The sequence below is a fragment of the Arvicola amphibius genome, chromosome X (genome assembly GCF_903992535.2).
Source record: "Arvicola amphibius chromosome X, mArvAmp1.2, whole genome shotgun sequence".
NCBI classification, from domain to species: domain Eukaryota; kingdom Metazoa; phylum Chordata; class Mammalia; order Rodentia; family Cricetidae; genus Arvicola; species Arvicola amphibius.
In genome coordinates this window covers 106,889,600-106,912,390 of record NC_052065.1, presented here as the reverse complement: position 1 = coordinate 106,912,390, position 22,791 = coordinate 106,889,600, and the positions used below count along the sequence as shown (strand labels likewise).

Below are 22,791 nucleotides of genomic sequence, written 5' to 3'. Positions count from 1 at the left end.
TTCAATACTTATTAGAAAAGCTGAACAAATAATTTACATAAATCTAAAAAGCAGCCTAACAACAGAATAGCACGCCACTTGATAATGAGTTTATGATAAGCACCCCAACAATTAGCAGCCCTTCTTACAGTGCAAATTATCAAACCACCGATGACATGACTCATTAGCAATCTCCTCTAAATCTAGCCTAAATACTCCAATAAATATAAATGAAAATGAAATTAGCCACTTAAAGGTTTAAAAAATGTTATTTTCTTTTTTTATTTTTTATTTTTTTAAAATCTGTTATTTTCTAAAAATAAGTAAGAAGCAGATACAAATGAATGTCAGAGCTATGAAACCACAATTTAAAACAATTTAATCCTTAATTATTATTTTATCTTTCTAGTTAAGAAACTTTTAACTATAATTACAAAATATAGCATTATTTGAAGAAAATACTTAAACCATTTTTAGAGTTAAAACATTAATTAAGAACACTGACTTCATTACAGTGTTGGCATTTTGCTTACCCAGTTTGTATAACCTTTTCTTCCTTACACCAGATAAAAAGACTAAAATACCAACTGCTGTTTGGCAAAAATTGCTTACCAATATTACTTAAAACAACCATTATTTTGGAAAATGTATGCTCTACACTGCAAAAATCTTTGTATCAAAAGCGAAGAGATATGCAACAATTACTGTTGTAAATATATATACTTACGCTAATGTCATTAAGAATGCTAGATGCCTGTTCATGCTTTAAATTTCCTTTAATGACGTGATATGACAACTCATAGAGAGCTTGTTGAAAATCTGTTGAACATAAAAGACATAAGTGTAAAGGCAGTCTCTTTAACAAGGAAGGCAAACTCTCCTGGAAAATCTATTTCTCACAATTATTATAAACATCAAAAATAAAACATATTTATAACAGTTCTCTCTAGCAACTTATCTTTCTAGTTCTACAAAAACAACACTAGCGAGTTTAGGAAAAAGTTAATCATTCCTTCTCTACTCTAATATGACTAGTAGTTAAGCATAGATTCTTTCCATGTCTGCAAATTCCACATATTCACACATCTACCATATATATCATTTAGTATTTTGATTCTCCTTCAATACTTAATTTTGTTTTCTGATAGTCCTGGCAGATTTAATGTGCCCTAAGCAAGTGTTATACTAATGATCTACATCACTAGCCATTTTTAATTTTAGACAAGGTTTCATTAAGTTCTGAAGGGTAATCCTGCCTCAACCCTATTTACAGACATGTACATGCATTCCTGACCCACTAACCCATTTTAAAACATTTCCACCACATTCCTGAAGTCTTCAGAAATATATGAATGCACTGTGCCATAACAAGACATAAACAAAATTAACCACTTCCCCACCAGCTACCTTCTCAGATTGGTCTAAAAATATTCAGAATATACTCAATTCAATCTCAGGGCTACAATGAAACCTAAGGAGTAAACATGATAGAGCATTCCTTCCAAAAATCTAAATTCTTTCTCGTCAATTTCTATCAGAATTCAAACAAAAAATACATGTATATACATACAAAAATGGCAATTTTATGAGAATTGTCAACTATAAAAAAACCCATGCCCCCCCCAAAAGAAGAAAGAAAGAAATCCACGTTATTATCACGAACCCATTTCCTCAAACAAAAAGTCTTTTAGGGAGTGGGGAGTTAGAAGTTGACTAAACACCTTTGAGTCATTTTTTTTATTTCCACATACTGAAGTTTGTTCTCCCTCAAATCATTAAATGTTGAAAAACAAATATCTATAAAAAATACTAATAGAGGGTTACTGACATAACTTAGTTGGTAAAGTTCTTTCTTGCCTATCATACAAGAAGCCCTGTGTTGCATGATATAAAACTGGGTATATAATGGCAGGTGCTTGTAGCCCATAATTCAAGCACTAGGGAGATAGGGGCAGAAAGATCTACATACAGTTCAAGGTCATTCTCAGCACACTTATCAAGTTCCAAGCCAACATAGGCTACATGACACTCCTTTTCAAAAAAATAAAAACACAAATGTAAAAGAAAGCCTAAGAACTGGCAATCTAGCTGAAGTGGTAGAGTGATTCCCTCCCATTTCTGAGAGACTGAGTTCAATGCCTGGGATGACAAAGTGGAAAAGTCCTCAAAGGAATCTTTTTCCAAACACACACAAACACCAAGCAGTAGTGTACAACCAGCCCATAGTCCTAGCATTCACTCAGAAAGCAGAGGCAGGAGGATCAGGCATTTAAAGCCATACAAATCTAGACAGCAAGTTGCAGCCCAACCTGGCTACATGAGATCCTGTCCCACCGCATTTCACCCTCAAAGAAACTAAAAGAAAGCCTAGTTATAATCCCCTTCTAGGGAAAAAAAATTAAAACCTTTCCAGGGTAAGAAAAAAAATAACAAAAGAAATGCTTTTAAAAAAACTCCCCTGGCCGGGCAGTGGTGGCACACGTATTTAATCCCAGCAATCAGGAGGCAGAGGCAGGTGGATCTCTGTGAGTTCGAGACTAGCCTGGTCTACAAGAGCTAATTCCAGGACAGGATCCAAAGCTACAGAGAAACCCTGTCTCAAAAAACGAAAAAAAAGACTATTAGTCACAAAAATGTTGATTTTATAATGAAAAAAAAAACCTTATGGGATTATCTGCAATAAAAGCTATAAATGAAAACATTATAAATCAGACGCCATTGCTTTTATTTTGGCTTGTCTTCTGCCAAATCCATGTGCCTAATTTTAAATGAATGCTAAACAGCAAAATCTCATAAAAGTAAAACCTACATCCTACTTAATTATGTAACATTTTACTTAATAAATCCTATTTGTGACATGCAGCAAACAACTCCTTTGCTGATATTTTCCATGACAACTGCCTTTAACAAGCTCCCCAGACACCACCTGAACACAACCAGCTTTAGTAAAAGCACTGAAATTGGTGTGTGGAAATTTTCTAGAGCAAATACGATCAAACCCGTTTTTCTTCCCAGGATAGCTTTCTCTCACATTTATGACGGATATAGCTAACTACAGAAATCTAAATAAATGTACAAAATCTCAATTATAAGAGGCAGATGAAACAATGTGTATATTTAAGATGTATAGTCTTATTGCAACTACAGTTATATTAATAATTCTAAGGTCTTCTATACCTGCACTCTAAGAACTTTAGTTTTCACAACAACAAATAATTTATAATGTTAAGCAAACCAAAAATGATAGCTAAGATACTTTTGAAAAAATCATACCTCTGTAGGTCGAACTGTCGTGGCTTTTGTTTTCACTGAGGATCCGGCATAAATGTAAACTATAATTTAAAAAAAAATCTGTCAATTCCAGTCCTAAAAACATCTGATTCCTAAGGAGAAAGTTTTATCTCCTAAAAAGCATATAAAAATTTCCCAGATACATTTAAATACCTATGACCATGACAAAACAAACTGCCAACCCCAATCTTCCAACCCATCAGAACTAGAAGTGAACAATCAGCCATTATTCCAAAAATTGGCAAGTAATTTTTTATGTAAATTTTTTTCTTCCTCTATATGTAAACATGGGGCAACCCAATACTAGATAAGGACTGTCTCTACTGGGCAAAGTGGTACATGGTCGTAATCATAGGTGTTGGGAAGTGAAAAGAGAATCAGCCTCTGCTAACAGCAAATTTGAGACTATCTCAAAATGTCTCCAGTTTGAACTATTTCAACCAACAAGAGGGCAAGGTAGATAGGAATCTCTCTCTCTCTCTCTCTTTCTCTTTCTCTCTCTCTCCCCCCTCCCCAAGGCTATAACATAAAAGGGTCACTTAAGGGAGGGCAGCAGGAAGATAGAAGGGGAAGTGATTGGAGTTGAATAAGATCACAATAAATTGTATACATAACTAAAAATATCATAAGCAAGTCCATTATTTTGTACAATTAATATATGCCAATCAAATGATAGAATTAGAACATTTTCATTTTAAGATGCCTAATAAAAAATTCACCATCTGTCAATGCTGTTCACATCATAAAAACAGACTACAAGCATTATGTCCTAGCTACTGATGAAAAAATATACCACCCCAGAGGAAATAGAATGTCAAAAAATATACTGCATTCTTCTCTTCAATGTTAACACTACAGATAACAAGCTATCTGCTACAAAAACAATAAAAAAAATTAAGGGGAATTATAGATGAAACAAGATTGGCAAAGAGTTGGTGACTACTGAACTAGACCAAACTAGAAAACATGCAAGCCACAATAAAAACAAAACAATCAAAACAGCAAAAGGGGCAACCTATATGACAAGAATTAATATATTGTGGGGAGGAGTATCCCTTATCTACAAGGCTTAGAACCAAAACTATTCCAGAACTTAGTTTTTTCATATCTCAGTTCATAATATTTTCACCTGAGGACAGACTGAAGTATAACGCAAAATTCATTGTTTCATATACACCTTATACATATATCCTGACAGTAGTTTTTTAATAATTTATTTGTATTTTTTGGACATTGGTGTTTTGCCTGCATGTATATCGTGTAAGGGTGTCAGATCCCCTGGAACAGGAGTTAGAGGCAGTTGTGAGCTGCTATGTGGGTGCTGAAAATTGAACCCGGATGCTCTGGTGAGATCTCTGCAGCCTCCTTGACAGTAATTTTTTAAAAATTCATTTTTATTTGTGTGTGTATGTTTGTGTTAGTGTATGCCATGTTCATGTGCCTGTGGAGGACAGAAGATGTCAGATCCCCTGAAGCTGCAGTTATAGGCAGTTATGATCTGTCCAACATAGGTGCCAGGACCTGAACTCAGTCCTCTCCAAGAGCAGTTAAGTGCTATTAACTGCTAAGCCATTTCTACAAACAAACCCGTAAGAATAATCTTATATAATATTTTTAAAATTTTGTACATTCAACAAAGTTTACTATACAGTGGCCCAGACATGCCATTTTATTATTCTATAGGCAGACTTGCATAGGAGAACCTGGACATGCACAGAAAGGGTTACTGTAGCTGAAAGGGAGTAACAGGGTCTTCTTTTTGGGATACAGTTAAATAAACAGTGTTCTTAAGCTGTGTTCTTTCAACATGTCACTTATGGAAGTTTCTACTTGTGGTATCTCAGGGCTCGAGAAGTTCTGACTTCGGAGCATTTCCAACCTCAGCTTAGGGGTGTCCAATTCCTCTTCCCTCCCTCCCTTTCCTTCTCAGAGGAAGCATCACTCTTATGCTTGCAAGCACATTGTCCTTATATTTGATTGCTTTTGCTCTTACCAGCATCATTTTCTCCCCCATACACATACCCTGTGTAATCTCATGCACTTCTTAGGCAGTAATTCTTAAGTGTACCTATCTCCAATTTTATCTCCACACTTCTGACTGAGAGCTTGGTAGACATGCTAGACAAAAAAAAAAGCACTCAACCCTAAAATCTCAAAAATCTTCTAGCATAGCTGCAACCCAGAGACTATCTAAATAAATATTAAGAATAAAATCCTTATTCCATTAATTATTATTTTATGCAATTCCAGAACACAGAGCTGGAGTACAGACCAGGGGAAAGCCAGTTCTTAGCCATGCATCAGGTCCTGGGTTCAATCTCCAGCACCTACAAAAAAATATTCCTGAGTTCTAAACTATTTGGTTTTTTTGAGATATGCATTTCATTGGCTCTGCCTCTGGAGTGCTGGCCTGGCTTTTTGTTGGGGGGGACAGAGGATCTTATCATTAAGTTCAGGCTGGCCTGCCTCAGTGTCACAAGCAAGTGTGCAATACCACATCCCATGCTGGCATTTTTTAATGTCTTTTAGATACTCTGATAAAGCGAGTAGTTTGCATAACAAATTCCTACTCAGCATTAAATTAACAGCTGCTTGCATAGAAACTACTTATACATCTATCTTTTTTTCTCAGACAGGGTCTTTTTATTTAGGGTTGGAATAGTACTCACTGTGTAGCTTAGAATAACCTCTAATTCAATGTAATTCTCTCACCTCAACCACCCAAAGTGCTGGGATTATAACAGTCCCCAACATGTCCCACACAGCCGTTTTTAACTGTAAGCTTACCTATCTTGTTTTTACAGAATATCATTTTTTTCCACTTGAGAAACAACTAACAAGTTATGACGACTCAAAGGTATCTGGCAGGCCATTTTCTCAAAAATGAACTGAGTTTGTCCCTTCAAGGAAAACAACAGAGTATTTATTGTCAATGATAAACCTAAGCTTTCAAACTTAAAGTTGAAAAACTCATTTCTGCCACTATAGTGATGACTACTTTCATAAAGGTTTCCCTGATCAGCTTTGGTGGTGAAAATAAAGAATGCACTTTCGATATTCTACAATGAAATTTGCCAATATTTGGAAGAGATACATAATAGAGTGAAAAAAAATTTCAAGTGGCCAATGCATGATGTTATAAAATGACACATGGAAAAAAGATCCACTCCAAATGAAAGAGATATAAATAGATTTTATTTACAATGTACCAAAACATCACTGCTCTGTATTTGGTTTTTTTGGGGGGGGCATCTGTTTTAGGGATTTCTGTTTTAGTTTCTTTTCTTTAACTTTTGTGTGTAGAGGGTTATTGGTAAAGGCAGACTCACTATACAGTTCTAGTTGGCATAGAGCTGACTATATAGACCAGGCTGACCTGGAATTTACAATAGTACTCCTGTCTCTGCTTTCTGAGCACTGGCATTTTAGAGGTATGCACCATCACACCTGGCACTAAGGCAGTTTAAACTACCACTTGGGGTATAGGGAGAAATGATTACCTGAGCCCTTGAATTCTAACCAGCCAGTACAACACAGAATCTGTCTTTAAAAATAACAATAAAAAAATGAAAAGCAGGGCCAGTGAGATGATGACTAAGCACAGGGGCTAAGTACAATCCCTGGGAACCACATGAAGATGAAGGGAGAAAACACACAAGCACACACACACACATTCACACACAGAAAGAAAGAAAATTTTGACATGATATCAAACAATAATATGCATAATTACCAAAAGAAGTCCAATACAATTGTATTGCCCTTGCCAACTATTTAGCTGGGGGCTACATTTTCTTCATAACTTCAATCATAACGACCTACAATCCCTAACTCACAATATAAATCAATGCCATGAACAAAAACTGAAAAATGAAGGGCTGGCAAGATGGCTTACCAGAAAAAAGGCTCTTGCCACCAAGCCTGAGAGTTTGAATTTAATCCAATGAACCTATACAAAGGTGGAAGGAGAGAAGTGACTCCACAAGGCTGTTCTCTGACCACCACGTGCATGCAATAGCTCTCGCACATGCATGTGTGTACACATGTGCACACACATGTATATGTCACACATTCACATACACAAAATAATAATTTTTGAAAAAACAAAAAAGGGAAAAAAGAACCTGGGTTTCATTAATACCAGCATTCCTGAGGTGGAAGCAAGACTGCCTTAAATTTGAGCCCAGACTAGCTTACACAGTGAGTTCCAGGGTAGATGACAGATCAAGACCCCGTTGCTATTTTTTCAACAAACTTATTTGATGTAATATGAAGTCAAATTTTGGCTTTTATTTCATTTCCTTTATAAACGACACTGTTGAACTTCCAGGATGCACAATTTACCATACATATCTCTTTTGTGGGGACATATATATTCAATTTCTTTTCTATGACAATCAACCAATATCATTAATATTTAAAAAGTAAAATTAAATTCCTAAAATAATATAGGACAACTTCATTAACCTCAGAGCCAAGAAGAAGCATTCCAACACTCAGAGGACTGAGGCAGGACGATTTTCTTGAGTTCAGGAAAGCCTGGACTAGCATAAAACCCTGTCTCAGAAAAAAAAAGAACAAGAAAGTGGGAAAGAAAAACATTAAGAAGCATTAAGTAAGCATAAAGGGTACTAACATAGCAAGGAATGGATATATTTGACGATATTAAAATGAATTATTTTTTTGTTCACAAGTCACCATTAATCCCAAGTGTAATGGCAGATTACATTTTATTTATGTTATGTTATTTATTATGTTAAATATATTATTATTTAAAAATGTTTAAGGACACTTTTAAGACTGAATATGTACTAAGAACATGCATAACCCACAAACAACATGAAGCACCTCAAGAGAGCAAAGAAAAATTAAATGGAAACACAGACAAAAGACAGAAGATTGAAGGGCTAGAGAGATGGCTCAGTGGTTAAGTGTGCTGGCTGCTCTTCTAGAGGTCTTGAGTTCAATTCCCAGCACCCACATGATGGCTCACAACCATCTACAATGAGATCTGGTGCCATTTTCTGTCATGCAGGTAGAATACTGTATACATAATAAATAAATAAAATCTAAAAAAAAGCCACAATGAAGTATTCTACTGCACAGAAATTAACACTGACTTTTTTTCCTAAGTTTTTTTTTGATGCTCTTGTTTTTGAAACAAGGTCCCATGTTTTCTAGGCTAACACCTTGAATTCCTGATCCTCCTGTCTCAGACTGGCCAATCTTCAAATCCTCATTACTATGTGACACTAACTTTAAAAGTCAGGTATGGTGAAACATCCCCATAATTCCAGAATTTATGAGGTGAAATATGGAGGACCAAAACATAAATGTCAAAATGATGATTTTACCACAGAGAAGGTGAATAGAGAGATCAGAAAAAGAGGTGATGTTATCCTAGTGGTAATGTAAAATAGGTGGCACATCCATTTTGGTATATGTTGCTTTGTTAATTTGCTTTTTGTTTTGTTTTGTTTTGAAACAGGGTCTTCCTATGTAACCTTAGCTGGCCTGGAACTCACTAAATAGAAACCAGGCTAGCTTTGAACTCATAGAAATTTGCATGTCTCTGAGTGCTGGGATTAAATGTATGCCCAAGGAGTCTAGCTGTTATATTGCTTTTTGACACTAGGTCTGCTGTGTAGCTGAGGCTGGCCTCAAATTCATGACTCCTGTCTCTCTAAATGTTGGCTTATAGGCATTTACCCCTATACCTGACTTGCATTTGAATTGCATAATTCTCTAAGATCTACACATTAGAATTTAGGCATTTCTCTACATTGTTGTTCAATTTCACAATTTAGAAATTAAAAGAAAATCTGGCCGTGCAGTGGTGGCACAATGCCTTTAATCCCAGCACTCAGGAGACAGAGGCAGGCGGATCTCTGTGAGTTCGAGGCCAGCTGCTGCAAAGCTACAGAGAAACCCTGTCTCAAAAAACAAAAACAAAAAAAGAAAAAGAAATTAGAAGAAAATCTTACAGATCAACATTCTCTGAGATATTGTCTCAATATGTAGCCCTGGCTGGCATGGAACTAACTCTGTAAACCAGTCTGCCTCTGAAGTCACAGAGATGTGCCTGTTCCTGCCTTCTTACTGCTGTGATTAAAGGCATGCACCACCATGCCCAGCCATGCTGACCTTTTAAAGAAGAGAATCAATGAATTCCTATTACAAGAGTTTATTTCTTTCTTTTATGAGAATTTCATGAGTATTGTAATTCTATTATTTCTACCATACTCTTTCTCACCTCCAACTCTTGTACCCCCTCCACTCCCTCTCAAATTTATGAGTGGGTTGAGCATGTCCTTGACATGTACAAAGCCCAGAGTTCATCCTCAGCACTGAAGGAAAAAGCTTACAGATTCTGTTTATATATCCTATCTTATGCTAATATGGTGCTACAAAACCATTGCTTACAGAAATTATCTATTATCATACCCCTATACCTTGCCACTCTGTATCATATATTTTGATACTCCATTCTTGGTTAGAAAAAGTCAACACAATAAACATCTGTTGATCCATATTCACTTACACGTTGCTTTTCTTTGCTGTTGTGCTATAGGGGATTGAACCTAGGGCCTTGCATAAGCTAGGCAAGCACTGTATCAATAAGATAAATCATAATCCCTCTTCTGCTTTCTTTTTCTTTTGATAGTCTTGCCAAGTTTATCAAGCTAGCCTTGAAGTTACATTGTAGCTCAGGCAAACCAAAAATTATGATTTTTCTGCCCCAAGTAACATCAATCCCAGTAACAGAATTATTTTCAAAATTAAGAATAAAAGGCCAATGAAAATCCCATTATAAATTTTTAACCACCCATGGCCACCTATTAAAAATTTATTTAACTAGTAAAGAATATCAGACAGGACTAGCAAGATGGCCCGTGGAATATGACCCTGTCTCAAAAAAAAATGGCAGTAGCGAGAATTTTCATGTGTTCTAAGTACAAAGAAAAACTAAATAGCTGAGGCAGAGGAGGTTCTTAACCTGTGGGTCTTGACACTCACAAGGGGTGGACGTATAGCAGATATTTACATTATGATTCGTAACAGTAGCAGAATTACAGTTATAAAGTAGCAACAAAATAATTTTATGATTGGGGGTCACCACAACATGAGGAACTGTATTAAAGAGTTGCAGCATTAGGAAGGTTGAGAATCACCTCAGATTCTGAGGTAATGGATATACCAATTACCCTTGTCTGAAGATTACACACTGTATACAGGTATTATTGTTAAAGGGTTTTTTGGGTTTCGGTTTTTGAAACAAAGTCCACATACCCCAACCTAACCTTAAACTCATTATGTAGCTCAAGTTGGCACTGAACTCCTGATCCTCTTGCCTCTGCCTTCCCAATGTTGGGGGTACTCAGCTTTGTACACATGTACAGAAAACTTACCATGGGCTAAGGATGTGGCTCAAATGACTGAGTGATTCTAGCATATAGAAGCCTTGAGTTTGATACCCAGCAGCACACCAACCTGGTATGGGACACACACCTGGAATTCCAGAGCTTGGGAGTGGTAGCAGGAAGATCAGAAGTTGAAGATCAACCTGAGCTATAACAGTAAGCTTGAGGCAAGCCTGGAATGCATGATATGTTCAAAGAAAGGTAGGAGGGAGGGAGAAAAAGAAAGAAATTGGAGCCATCTATAACACTTGATGCACTTGAAAACGCAAGCCCTTGAAATACTGAGGCAGGGTTTACTCAAGTTCAAGGCCAGTGTGGAATCGAGAGTAAAATCCTGTCTTAAAAGGGGAGGGTGTTGAAACTTTTTTCTACTTCTTATGACAAATGCTTTTGTTTCCACACATTTTCAACAGCTTCATCTTCTACGGCTTTCAGCAATGTTAACACAGTTGTCTTTTTCAATAAGCCTTCCAATGATTGAGGAAGGACTGTGTCAGTGTTCCATACTCCCACCTATGGTACAGTCATCATTACATAACTAGGGAATAATTGAAATGTCATTCTATATTATCCACTCACTAGGCCACAAGCACATTTATTAGCCTGAAGATAATACTGTCATGGTAAGCTATTAATTAGCACCTCAAAGATTTGTTCAAATTGTGTACAAAATCATTAATGGGATATCATATCCAGTCAATTCACTTACATAAGATATGTGTGTTGCCTTACTATAAAATGAGAATTCTTTATATACTAGAAAACAAAAAACAAGTAGTAAAAATTTTCCCAAGAAGAATTGCCAATAGTGAACCTGAGACAAGAAGATGTAAAGTTCAAAAACAGACTTAGGATATAGGAGTACTCTGTCTCAAAAAGAATTTTTCACCAGGCAGTGGTGGCTCACACCTTTAATGCCAACACTGGGTAGGCAGAGACAGTTGGATCTCTGCGAGTTCGAGGCTAGAGTCTACAGAGCGAATTCCAGGACAGTGTCCAAAGCTACAGAGAAACCCTGTCTCAAAAAAACACCTTTTTATCAGGTACAGATTTAACTATGTTTTTCCTAAGCAATCCACTAATAGTAGACCAGCAAATATACTTACAAGTAATTGGTTCTAAATGTTGCATCTGTCTTACTGTGTCAAACAGTTCTAGTAAACTACATTACAGAAGGATGACAAACAAAATGACCTTGAATAGTTGCCCTTTCTAATATGACCTTAAAATTATTCAAATGTTCTAGCTCAGTTCAAAAATCAGTAATATTTTACTTTTTTACTATTTGAGTTTACCAGTTTTTCCACTTTTCAAACTTGTTTTGTACTCTCATGGAAATGTTGCCTCAACTACCTGAGAGCAAGGACAGAAATTTACTTTCTGTCCAAGATCTGTGAAAATCTGAATGAAATGTTCTTCTAATGATTTCAGAAGTACACTGTGAATGCTTCTTTTTTGTTTTGCTTTGTTGAGGACACTGGGAACTGAACTCAGATCCTCTGGAAGAACAGCCAGTGCTCTTAATCTCTGAGCCATCTCTCTAGCCCCTAGCTCTTCACCTTACTTCCCATTTTTTTCAGCAAAAATGAAATACAAACAAGCCTGAATTACTTATGCTTACAGCTTGCAAGTTTGCTTCACATAAGAGGCTGATATTCATCTGTGCTTCACTTAGTTTTTTATAAAATGAAAGGTTAAATTTGTTTAAGCAATGTGCTTTCTCTATTATCAATGCTATAACAAATATTACCCTCTAAAATAAATACTAGGACAAAATCATTTTACCTTGTGGAAAGATGCATTTATAAAGAGAGCAAGAACTGTTATAAAAGACAAATTAACAAAAGCTCTACCTTTGTAAGTAGGAAACATCAGTTACATTCATGGCACTCACTCTATTTCACCATCATAAAATAACTTAGTAATGGAGGAGAGTCATCTGTTTATCTGTTGTTTCATTGGTTAATTAATAAAGAAAACTGCTTGGCCTGATAGGTCAGAGCATAGGTAGGCGGAGTAGACAAAACAGAATTGTGGGAGAAAGAAAGCAGAGTCAGGCAGACGCTTCAGGCAGTTGCCATAGGCAGTCGCCATGCCTCTCCTCTCCGAGACAGACACAGGTTAAGATCTCTCTTGGTAAGCGACCACCCCTCCTGGTGCTACACAGATTACTAAATATGGGTTAAAGCAAGATGTGAGAATTAGCTAATAAGAGGCTGAAACTAATGGGCCAGGCAGTGTTTAAAAGAATACAGTTTCCATGTAATATTTTGGGTAAAGCTAGCTGGGTGGCGGGGCATACGGCCCGCTGTCTTTCTACAACTTAGCAAACAAAAAGTGGTAACTTAATAACTTCCTAATGTTGCATCAACATTTTCTGAAGAAGGACTTTATATTACCAGAAAAACAGACCAAGAGTTAACATTTAGTTAATGAATACAAGTTAAAATAGAAAATCAAATTAGAAAAGGTTTCAGGACCAGACATGTAGCTCAGCTGTTAGAGTGAGGCCCTGGGTTCATCCCCAGTGCCACCTAAACTAGCTGTGATATTGGTCCATATGCAACCCTTGCACTTGAGAAGTGAAGGCCCGAGATCAGAAATTCAAGGTTATCCTCGTTACACAGCCAGTTCAACGCCAGCCTGGAATACACAATACCCAGTCTCAAAAAAAATAGTTTCAGGAGCTGGGGACCAAGCACTTAGGACATTAAAGTAGGAGAGTTATCAGTTCTAAGAATGCAAGTTCCAGGCATACCCAAGCTACTTAAGAATTGGCGAAAACAACCACTTCTATGATCCCTTTACTGTACTCATACCTCTTGGGGAAAAAAATCATGCTACAAGGTTTATAATTTTTTTTTAAAGATTTACGATTTTTTTTCTTGTACATGCATGTGGGGTTAAGTGTATGTATGTGCACCATGTGCATGCATGCAAAAGCCTGCAAAATTAGAAGAGGATGACACATCCCCTGGAACTACAGTTATGGGCAGTTGTAGGCCCCCATCCTAGTGCTGGAATCCCAGGGACTTAGAGAGTTAAGTGTTCTCAACTGCTGAAATATCTCTTCAGCCCATAAGAATTCATTTTTATTATTTTTAGTTATGTGTGTTTTTGAGTGTGTGCATGTCATGTACAGGTGTCCAAGAATGCTAGAGGTGATGGATTCCTTTGCAACTACGCTTGTAACTGGTAACCCAACACAGTGGGAATAAACTCTGGTCCTGTGCAAGGGCAGTCCATGTTCTCACACTGAGCCATCTCTCTAGCCCTAGAAGTTCTATAATTATCATCTAAAAATATATTTGGTGGCCAGAGAGGTGTCTTAGTGGGTAAAGGACTTGCTGCCAAGCCTGATGACCTGAATTCGATGCCCTGGTCCCACATGGTGAAAGGAAAAAAACAACTACCACAAATTTTCTTCTGACCTCCATCCTAGCATGCACAATTGCACACATGTGCGCACATACACACACTACAATTTTAAATATATATGTATGTATGTATGTATGTATGTATGTATGTATACATACACATATACTCTCTAGAAACTAATAGTGTATAGGTATATGAGGGATGTACTGTTTGGATAGACAAAAATTATCATTTTACTTTTCTGCTTTATTATCTAACAAAGCTTATTCTTCAAAACCAAGATCTTCTATATAATAGTTGGTTTTCATTGAGCAGTTACAAATTTGTCCTCCTTTAAAAGCTCTGGCAGTTATGAATTTGAAAGTATGCAAGACGAGTATTATGGAAGGGTTTGAAAGAAAAGGAAGGGGAAATGATGTAATCACGTTATAATCTTAAAAAATAAAACAATTTTTTTCAAAGCTCTGGAAGTCCCAGTGGTGGTGGACACAGTAAAAGGTTTTAAGACACCAGAAAAGGGTTATAGCTGTTAGGTGGAGAGCTGTCAGGGAAACTGCAGGTTACTCTGAGACAGTAAGTCTTAAAGTCTGAGACAGAAGCAAAGATGATCTATAGTCAGAAGTTACTACTACAGCCTGAATAGGAAATCCTTTGTTTGGGGCTGCCACAGGCACATTTTGAAAAAAAATGCAACTATTGATTAATACAGTAAAATGTCAGTTAGATGTACACTCCTAAAGTCTCTGCCTCAGCACTTTTTCATTACATGCTGATTGTGGTCGTGGTACCAGGAATAAAAAATTAAGGAATATATTCCCAGCACTTGGGAGACAGAGGCAGGCAGATCTTTGCGAGTTCCAGGCCAGCCTGGTCTACCAGGACAGGCTCCAAAGCTACCCTGTCTCAAAAAAAAAAATTTCATTTAAGAAAAAAAATGCCCCATACAGTTTATGTTGGATTTTGTTGTTGCTGTTGATATTTTGCTCTGGGTTTTGTTTTTCCTTTTTTTCAGTGCTGAGGATCAAACCCAGGGACTCTGAGCATGCTATGCAAATTGCTTTACCTCTGAACTTATTTCCAGCATCATGCCGCTTTTAGCACTATGGACACTGTATAACTCTCACAATAGCTTTAAACTGCTATCATACTACAGATAAGAAATCTTGGCAATCTCATGAAACACAACTTTTAAAAACACACTTTAAAAAGCTGGGTGTGGTGGCACACCCCTTTAATCCCAGCACTTGGGAGGAGGGCAGGCAGACCTCTGAGTTCAAGGCCAGCCTGGTCCGTACCTACAAATCGAGTTCCAGGACAGCCAGGGTTACAGAGAAGAGACTAGTCGCAGAAAAAAAAAAAAACCCACTTTAAAAACAACTTTTAAAAAGAAAAATTTCAGGGCTGGAAAGCACTTGTTCTTTTTTTAAATGAATTATCAGCTATGCATGGTGGCACATTCCTGTGATCCCAATAGACAAGAGGCTGAAGCAGGAAGATAATGAATTCAAGGTCACCCTGGTCTTCAAAGTTACAAATCAGCCTGGGATATATTAAACCTTGGCACACCTTTAATCCCAGCACTCCCCTTTAATTCCAGCACTCGGGAGGCAGAGGTAGGCGGATCTCTGTTACGTTTGAACCCAGGCAGCTAGTTCCAGGACAGGCTCCAAAGCTATGGAGAAACCCTGTCTCGAAAAACAAAAACAAAATATATAAGTATCTTTTAAAAAGGAAGAGGCGCAGCAACAGTAACCACCTGGCAGAGGTGATACACACCTTAAATCCCAGCACTCAGAAGGAGCTCTCTTTGAGTTTGAGGCCAGTCTGGTCTAAATAGCTAGTTCCAGGACAGCTAGGGCTACACAGAGAAACTCTGTTTTGAAGAAAAAAAGGGGGAATGCAAAACAGGCTGGATATAAAGGAAAATTAAATTTGCAGGAAAACAGATAAAACAGGAAATCGTGTATTTTTTAAGGAAAATTACCATGTTTTTAAGTGTACATATAGATGTGCATAGGTCATAAAAGAAGAAACAAGAGAGACGGAGAGACCTTAAAAGAAAGAAAGGGTTAGATTAAGAGTAGGTAATGGAGGTCAACCATGGTGGTGTATGCCTATAATCAGCCTGGTCTACAAAGTGAGTTCCTGGCCAGCCATGGCTACATAGTGAGACATTGTATCAAATTGAAAAGAAATAAAAGAGTAGACAATAGAATAAACATGACACAAAAGCAAATGGCAGGTCTAGTTAGGAGGAGAAAGGTGACCAGCAAGAGGCTGGTAGAGAAAAGTAGTAGAGAAAAAGTCAACAAATTAAAGTATGATATATGTATGAAACTGTCATGAAAAAAACCTATTGCTTCGTATGCTAATGTAGATAATTTCGTAAAGGGTTGAAGATAGCTCAGTAGTAGTACTTACCTAGTATGTACAGGCCTCTAGGTTCATCCACTAGTAAGGCAAAACTTAAAATAATTCATTATATTATACAGTTTCAGCTTTTAGATTTTTATAGATTTTTAGTTGTGTGTATGTATATGCATGTGTGCTTGGGTATGCGTGTAATACAGGTACTTGAAGAGGTGAAAGGTGTAAGATTCCATGGAGCTGGAGTTCCAGGCAACTGTGAGCCATCAGATGTGGGTTTTGAAAATTGAACTCAGGTCCTCTAGATGCACAATAAGCACTCCTAACCTCATGAGACATCTCTCCAGTCTATGAAGCTTTAACTTTCTTTTGGCTTTTGTTTTGTTTGAGAAAAGGTTTCATTGTGTAGCCCCTGCTGACCTCAAACTTACAGGACTCCTCCCTCATCCTCCCAAATGCTAGGATTACAGGTGTTAGCAACCACACCCAGCTATGCCATCCAACTCTAAATTCTCAGCTAGTGTAGTGGTACGGGCCTATAATCTTAGCACTCAGAAGAGGATTATAAACTCAAGGTCAGCATGGGTTACAAGGTCATTGTCTCAAAAAATGAGATAGGTCCTCTTAATATAAAAGGAATTATATCTATTTATATAATCATTAAGCTGATCACACTGATTTGGATCTACTATATTTTAAACCACATTCCACAAGCTATGCAATAAATACACACATGAAAATCCTAAGTACAGTTCTTATGTAGTTCTTTTAACACTAGGTAGCATGGATCGTATAAAAATACATAAACCAAAAAATCCATTTTAAATAGGTAGTCTTGACTATATACATCACTCAGTTTTTCTCCAACCATTGCCAGTCAGAGGCAAAGCAGGCAGAACTCCTCCTATTCCCAATACTCATTTTAAGGTGGAAGCAAAAACATTAAACTGTTAAAAAAAAACTCATTTTAAGGTGGAAGCAAAAACATTAGTTTAAAAAAAAGTTAGGCCTGTGCATGTACCTCATTGATGGAGCACTTACTACCAAATACACACACACACACACACACACACACACACACACACACGTGAAATCCATCGAGAAGGAAGCTGAGCAGCCCACAAACATGACCGTCCATAAATGAATAAATAGGTTGTAGACAGTAAATATCGATGAACTGGGTTATTTGGGAAGGATTACCCACAAATATAGGATGGTTTAGTTGAGTTGCTTCCCATCCTGCCTTCTCAGCACTCGAGGCACCTCATAGGTATGTGTTAAATAACACATAAAAATTAAAAATGAGAGCTTTTCTTATACCTGCGAGTTAACAAAACACTAGGGCACTATAAGTATATGCTGGAGGAGATGTTGAACCAAAAGAACTAAGAGATGTCACCGCTTTTCTTCAAGAACCTCTCAATTTATTCGCATACAAGAGCAAACACACGTGAAGCCAGAGGCCAATTAATTGCTAACCAAAAAGGTAGAGCCTCTAAGTGCAAGAGCTGTCCTGAGAAGTTTAAATATCTAAAAGCTGGAATAATATTACTTTTAATAGCTATCACTTGAGCACTTGCTATATGCCAAGTGCTTTACAGGCATTTAGTCTTAACAACAATCCTTTCATTAGAGTGTTTATTATTCCCAATTTACTCAAGGGGAAACAGTCAAAGTGGTTAAGAATTTACCAAGGTCACTCAGCTAGTTAAGTGGACTAAGCTAGTCACTTATTCCGACAATCCGATTCTAGAACTCCCACTAGGAACAGCATAGGGAGTTGTCGGCGGGAGTAAGTCCTTTTACAAGAGTAAGATCCCGCACAGCAAAGTTTCAAAGATTCCTATCTTCCCGCTAGCTACTGGGAACCTGACACTGGACTGTAATGTGGGAGTGTGGGAGTGTGGGAGTGGAGGGAGACAACCCAAACAGCTAACAAGAATTAATCTCCTTTACGATTGGCTACTAATTTCCAAGGCGAATCAGAAGAAATCAGAACTTTTTTTGTTTCTTTTCAAATCAATGGTTAATTTTGCTATTTAAACGGGGAGTGAGGGTGGGACAGAAAACCTCTACCGTAGCCAGTCACCGGGAGGGGGTTACAAAACTAAGTTTACGACTTAAAGGTAACAAAATATCCCAAAGTACTAAAAAGCTTCGAGGGTGACAAGAATTAGCTACAATTTCAGGCCAAAATGGGGTTTCATCAACATTTGAGGATGAAAAGTTGAATCCAGTCCGAAACCACTCGGACGTGACATGCCGGTAGGGACTTGGCGAAAAGCAGCAATCCCTGCCACACTTCCCCAAGGACCTCAGGGCCAGGGCAGTACAAGCTGGCGCTCCCCAAGAAACCAGAAGTGCCAAGCCTGGCTGTCCCTAACGCCCCGTGCTCTTCTGCCACTGGCGGCTAGGACTGGAGAGAGTTCGGGACAGTTCGCCCTCTTAAGACTTCGGGCATAGGAGAGGCCAGGCGACAAACTACAGGAGTCGCCTTGGGTGCAGAGTGATTAAACGGGACAGAGAGAAAAAATGTCAAGTATGGACCCGGGCGCGAACCCACGGAGAGAAAAGCAGTCAAGTGAGCCGAGGCAAAACGAAAGAGACAAAAAAAGAGAGAGACAGAGCAGGAGCACAGGGGGACCTGGGGGGCCAAGACGGAAGTTCTGCTTAGATACCAAAGGAAGCGGGGCTCCGGTAGACGGCGGAGCTTTCAGGGAGGTAGGGGAAGCCGCTCGGCGGAGGCTACCGGCTCCGCTCCTCCCGCAGTTCGAAACTCCTTACCAACCATCCCCAACCGTCGCCCGGGTGGGGGAGGGGGCACCGCTCCCCCCCCCTCCCGGCCCCTGTACCCCACTTCCGAATGTGGCCAACGCCCCGGCCTCGGCTCGCCCGGCTCCCGCCCCCAGCCCGAACACTCACAATTCGCCTCTCCCTGATTTCTCCCAGTTCTTTATCCACTCTGCGGGAACCAGCACAGTTGCGGCCGCCATCTTCCCCTCGCTAGTAACAGTGGCCCGGATGTGTGGCTTGCGAGCGAGGGGTCAAAGGGGAGCGCCGCCCACGGGGAGTGACGGAAGCTGGGAGTTCGGTTTTAGATTTCCCGCCCCACCTACCTCCCCACCCAGCGGAAGTCCCAGGCCTAGCTGACAAAGAGGTGGCAGACGCCGGTGGTCCCTTTCGCTGGTACCTGCCCGACCGCGCCCTCAACAGTCACCGCGTTTTACTTCCTTTTAGAATAGAAACAATTAAATAAATAAAAAACGCCAGGCCCGGACCGCTTGTAGCCTTTATGATCTCCTGTAATATCTACCCCAAGCCACTAATTCAAACACGTAAATTTTCAAGCGCTCGGTCTGTTACACATTGAAGATACTGTAACTATAAGCAGTGCCCTGCGCGGCCCTCTGAAAAAGAGGAACATGAGATAAAAAATATCTCGACAAACTACTGATAGAAAATTATCACAGAGAGTGCAACACGATACGTGGTATGCCGAGGACCATGGATGAAAGCTGGCCCTGGGAAACACAGGATCCCTAAAATCTAACTCCTTACTTTAGCTGTCAAACTAGGGAGCATTAGTATAACAAAAAACACTGGGTGCAGGCTCAAAGTCTCTCCACAAAATACTTGTCATTACAAAGAGAAAACATTACTGTAGGAAAGTATAGAAGATATCACCCTATGTTGGTGAAAATAAATTTGCAAGGGTTGGAGCTGTAGCTCAGGTCCACAGCACTTGCCTAGCTTGCAACAAGCTCTGGTTTGGAACTCACACTGAAAAAAAAAAAGACTGAATTATTTCAGAAATATGGCAAGAGAACCAGGCACAGGCTTACACAGGTTTAATTCCAACAGTCAGGAGCCTGAGACAGGAGCATAGCCTGGAAGTAGGCAAGGTGGGCAAGCTAGTGGGAAGAGATGGACATCCTGGGACTACCATTGATGTACTAGGAAACATGCTAATCAATTTTTTCGAATTGCTAATGTCCAAGTTTTACATATTAATTTGATATTGTAGTAACAGCAGGCACATCCATTACTGAGGGACAATCTACAAAATACTGACTTGCACTCTTCAAAACTGCCAAGCTCATGGAAGATGATAATTTGTCAAGATTTATGAAGACTAGAGGAGGAGGTGGAAAGATCTCTATGAGTTCAAGACCAGCCTCCTCTACGTAGCAAGTTCGAGGCCAACCAAGGTTTATTACTGAGACTGTCTGGGGGGGGGGGGATTAATGGTGACAAGAAATATAAGAAATCCCCCCCAAAAAAAACCATATTTTTCTTTTGCTTTAAGGGTATTACTAAATAGAGGAGATCTGGTTAGACTGGGGGTGAATGGGATGAGAATTTTAGGGATCGGGTTGGGGTGGGCAGAGGGGGAGAACGCCAAGAGAGATGACTGGGTGGAGGATCTTTACAGAGTCAGGTGGAAGCCTGATGCAAGGGAAACTTCGAGAGGCCACAAGAATGGCTCCAGCTAAGACTCCTGGCAGCAGCAAATGCATATTCTGAACTGGCCATCATCCCCTGTGATCTGAATGGTGATTACCCAGGTCATCATTGGAGAGTATTCATCCAGTGACTGGTGGAGGCAGATTCAGAGACCCACAGCCAAACACTGGGTCAACCTCGGGGAGTCCTAATGAGGGGAGGGAGGAGGGATTGTAGGAGCCAGGGAGGTCAGGAACATAGCAGGAAAACCCACAGAAATGCTAGCCTGGCTCATAGGAACTCACAGAATCTAAACTAACAACCAGGGAGCCTGAATGGGACTGACCTAGACCCTCTACATAAATATGATGGTTATTTAGCTTGGTCTATTTGTGGGACTCCTGCCAATGGAAGTGGGGGCTGTTCCTAGTGCTTTGGCTCTTAGGAACATATTCCTCATGCTGGACTGCCTTCCTCAGCCTGAATACAGGGGGGGGTGCTTGGTCTTATGGATATGCCATGCTTTACTGATGCCCGTGGGAGGCCTGCCCCTTTATGAGGGAATATGCAGGAGGGATGTGTTCTGGAGGGGATGGAGGGGAGGGAGAGGGAGTAAGAGGACAGAAGGGAGGGGAAGCTGTGGTCAGAATGTAAAATTAATTAATTTTCTTTAAAAAAGTGTATTACTGGCACAACTGACTTCATTTGGATATTTGTAAGTAAAGTAATAATATTGTATCATAGTTATTTTCTTGACTGAAATATGTGTACTGTAATTGTTACAGAAAAAGCCCTGTTCTAAGAAACAAGCAATGATTCAGCAGTTAAGAGCACTGGCTGCTCTTCTAGACCCCACAAGTTGGAGTCCCAGCACCCAAGTGGTCATTTCCAAGGATCTGTAACTCCAGTCCCAAAGGATCAGACACCATCTTCTGACTTAAGATGACTGCACACTGGGCAGTGGTAGCACACACCTTTAATCCCAGCACTTGGGAGGCAGAGGCAGGTGGATCTCTGTGAGTTCAATGCAAGTCTGGTCAACAGAGTGAGTTCTAGGACAGGGTCCAAAGCTAAGACCCCGTTTCGAGAATCAAAACAAAACAACAACAACAACAAAGGTAGCTAAGATGACAGTGCACATATGTAGTTCAGCACGTACATTCAGACAAAACATCCATACACATAAAAATAAATACATAGGCCAGGCAGTGGTGGCACACATCTTTAATCCCAGTAATTGGGAGGCAGAGACAGGTAGATCTCTGTGAGTTCAAAGCCAGGCTAGTTTACAGAGCAAGTTCCAGGACATCAAGGACTGTTACATAGATAAATTCTGTCTTGAAAAATATTTTTGATTGTGAGCCTAGCCTTTAACGACTGAGCCATCTCTCCAGCCCCTGTCTTGAAAAAAAAAAGATAGCCAGGTGGTAGTGGCACACGCCTTTAATCCCAGCACTCTGGAGACAGAGGCAGGCGGATCTCAGTGAGTTCGAGACAAGCCAGGTCTACAAAGTGAGTTCCAGGACAGCCAGGGCTGTTACACAGAGAAACCTTGTCTAGAAAAACAAAAATAAAAGGAAAAGAGAAAGAAGAGAGAGAGAGAGAGAGAGAGAGAGAGAGAGAGAGAGAGAGAGAGAGAGAGAGAGAGAGAGAGAGAGAGGACTCGGCCAAGCATGGTGACACAAGCCTGAAATCTAAGGACTCAGAGGCTGAAACTGAGGACCCCAAGCTAAAAGTATGTAGAGAGACCCAGCCTCAAAAAAGAAACATCTCACGGAAATAATGACAGATTTTGCAACTTTTTTTCCTGGTTTTTCGAGACAGGGTTTCTCTGTAGCTTTGGAGCCTGTCCTGGAACTAGCTCTTATGGACCAGGCTAGTCTCGAACTCACAGAGATCCGCCTGCCTCTGC

The 22,791-nt window shown here is 39.3% G+C and overlaps 1 protein-coding gene across 8 annotated transcripts in view; it reads right to left on the bottom strand.

Annotated features, from left to right (window-relative positions):
* The window catches only part of Thoc2 (THO complex 2), a 118,575-nt gene that overhangs the window by 91,144 nt on the left and 4,640 nt on the right, over positions 1-22,791 (bottom strand). For 6 of the 8 annotated variants that reach the window (XR_005283826.1, XR_005283827.1, XM_038316067.1 and 3 more), the window contains exons 1-3: positions 19,359-19,444; positions 3,253-3,311; positions 707-798 (exon numbers count right to left, since the gene is read on the bottom strand). Coding sequence is in view for 4 of the 8 variants with exons in the window: in XM_038316067.1 (XP_038171995.1) it covers positions 707-798; positions 3,253-3,311; positions 19,359-19,429 (222 nt within the window). In the remaining 4 variants the exon portion in view is untranslated. Of the gene's footprint in view, positions 1-706; positions 799-3,252; positions 3,312-6,057; positions 6,096-19,358; positions 19,445-22,791 lie in introns of those variants that run through there. The other 2 variants (XM_038316074.1, XM_038316073.1) reach the window with 2 other exon arrangements.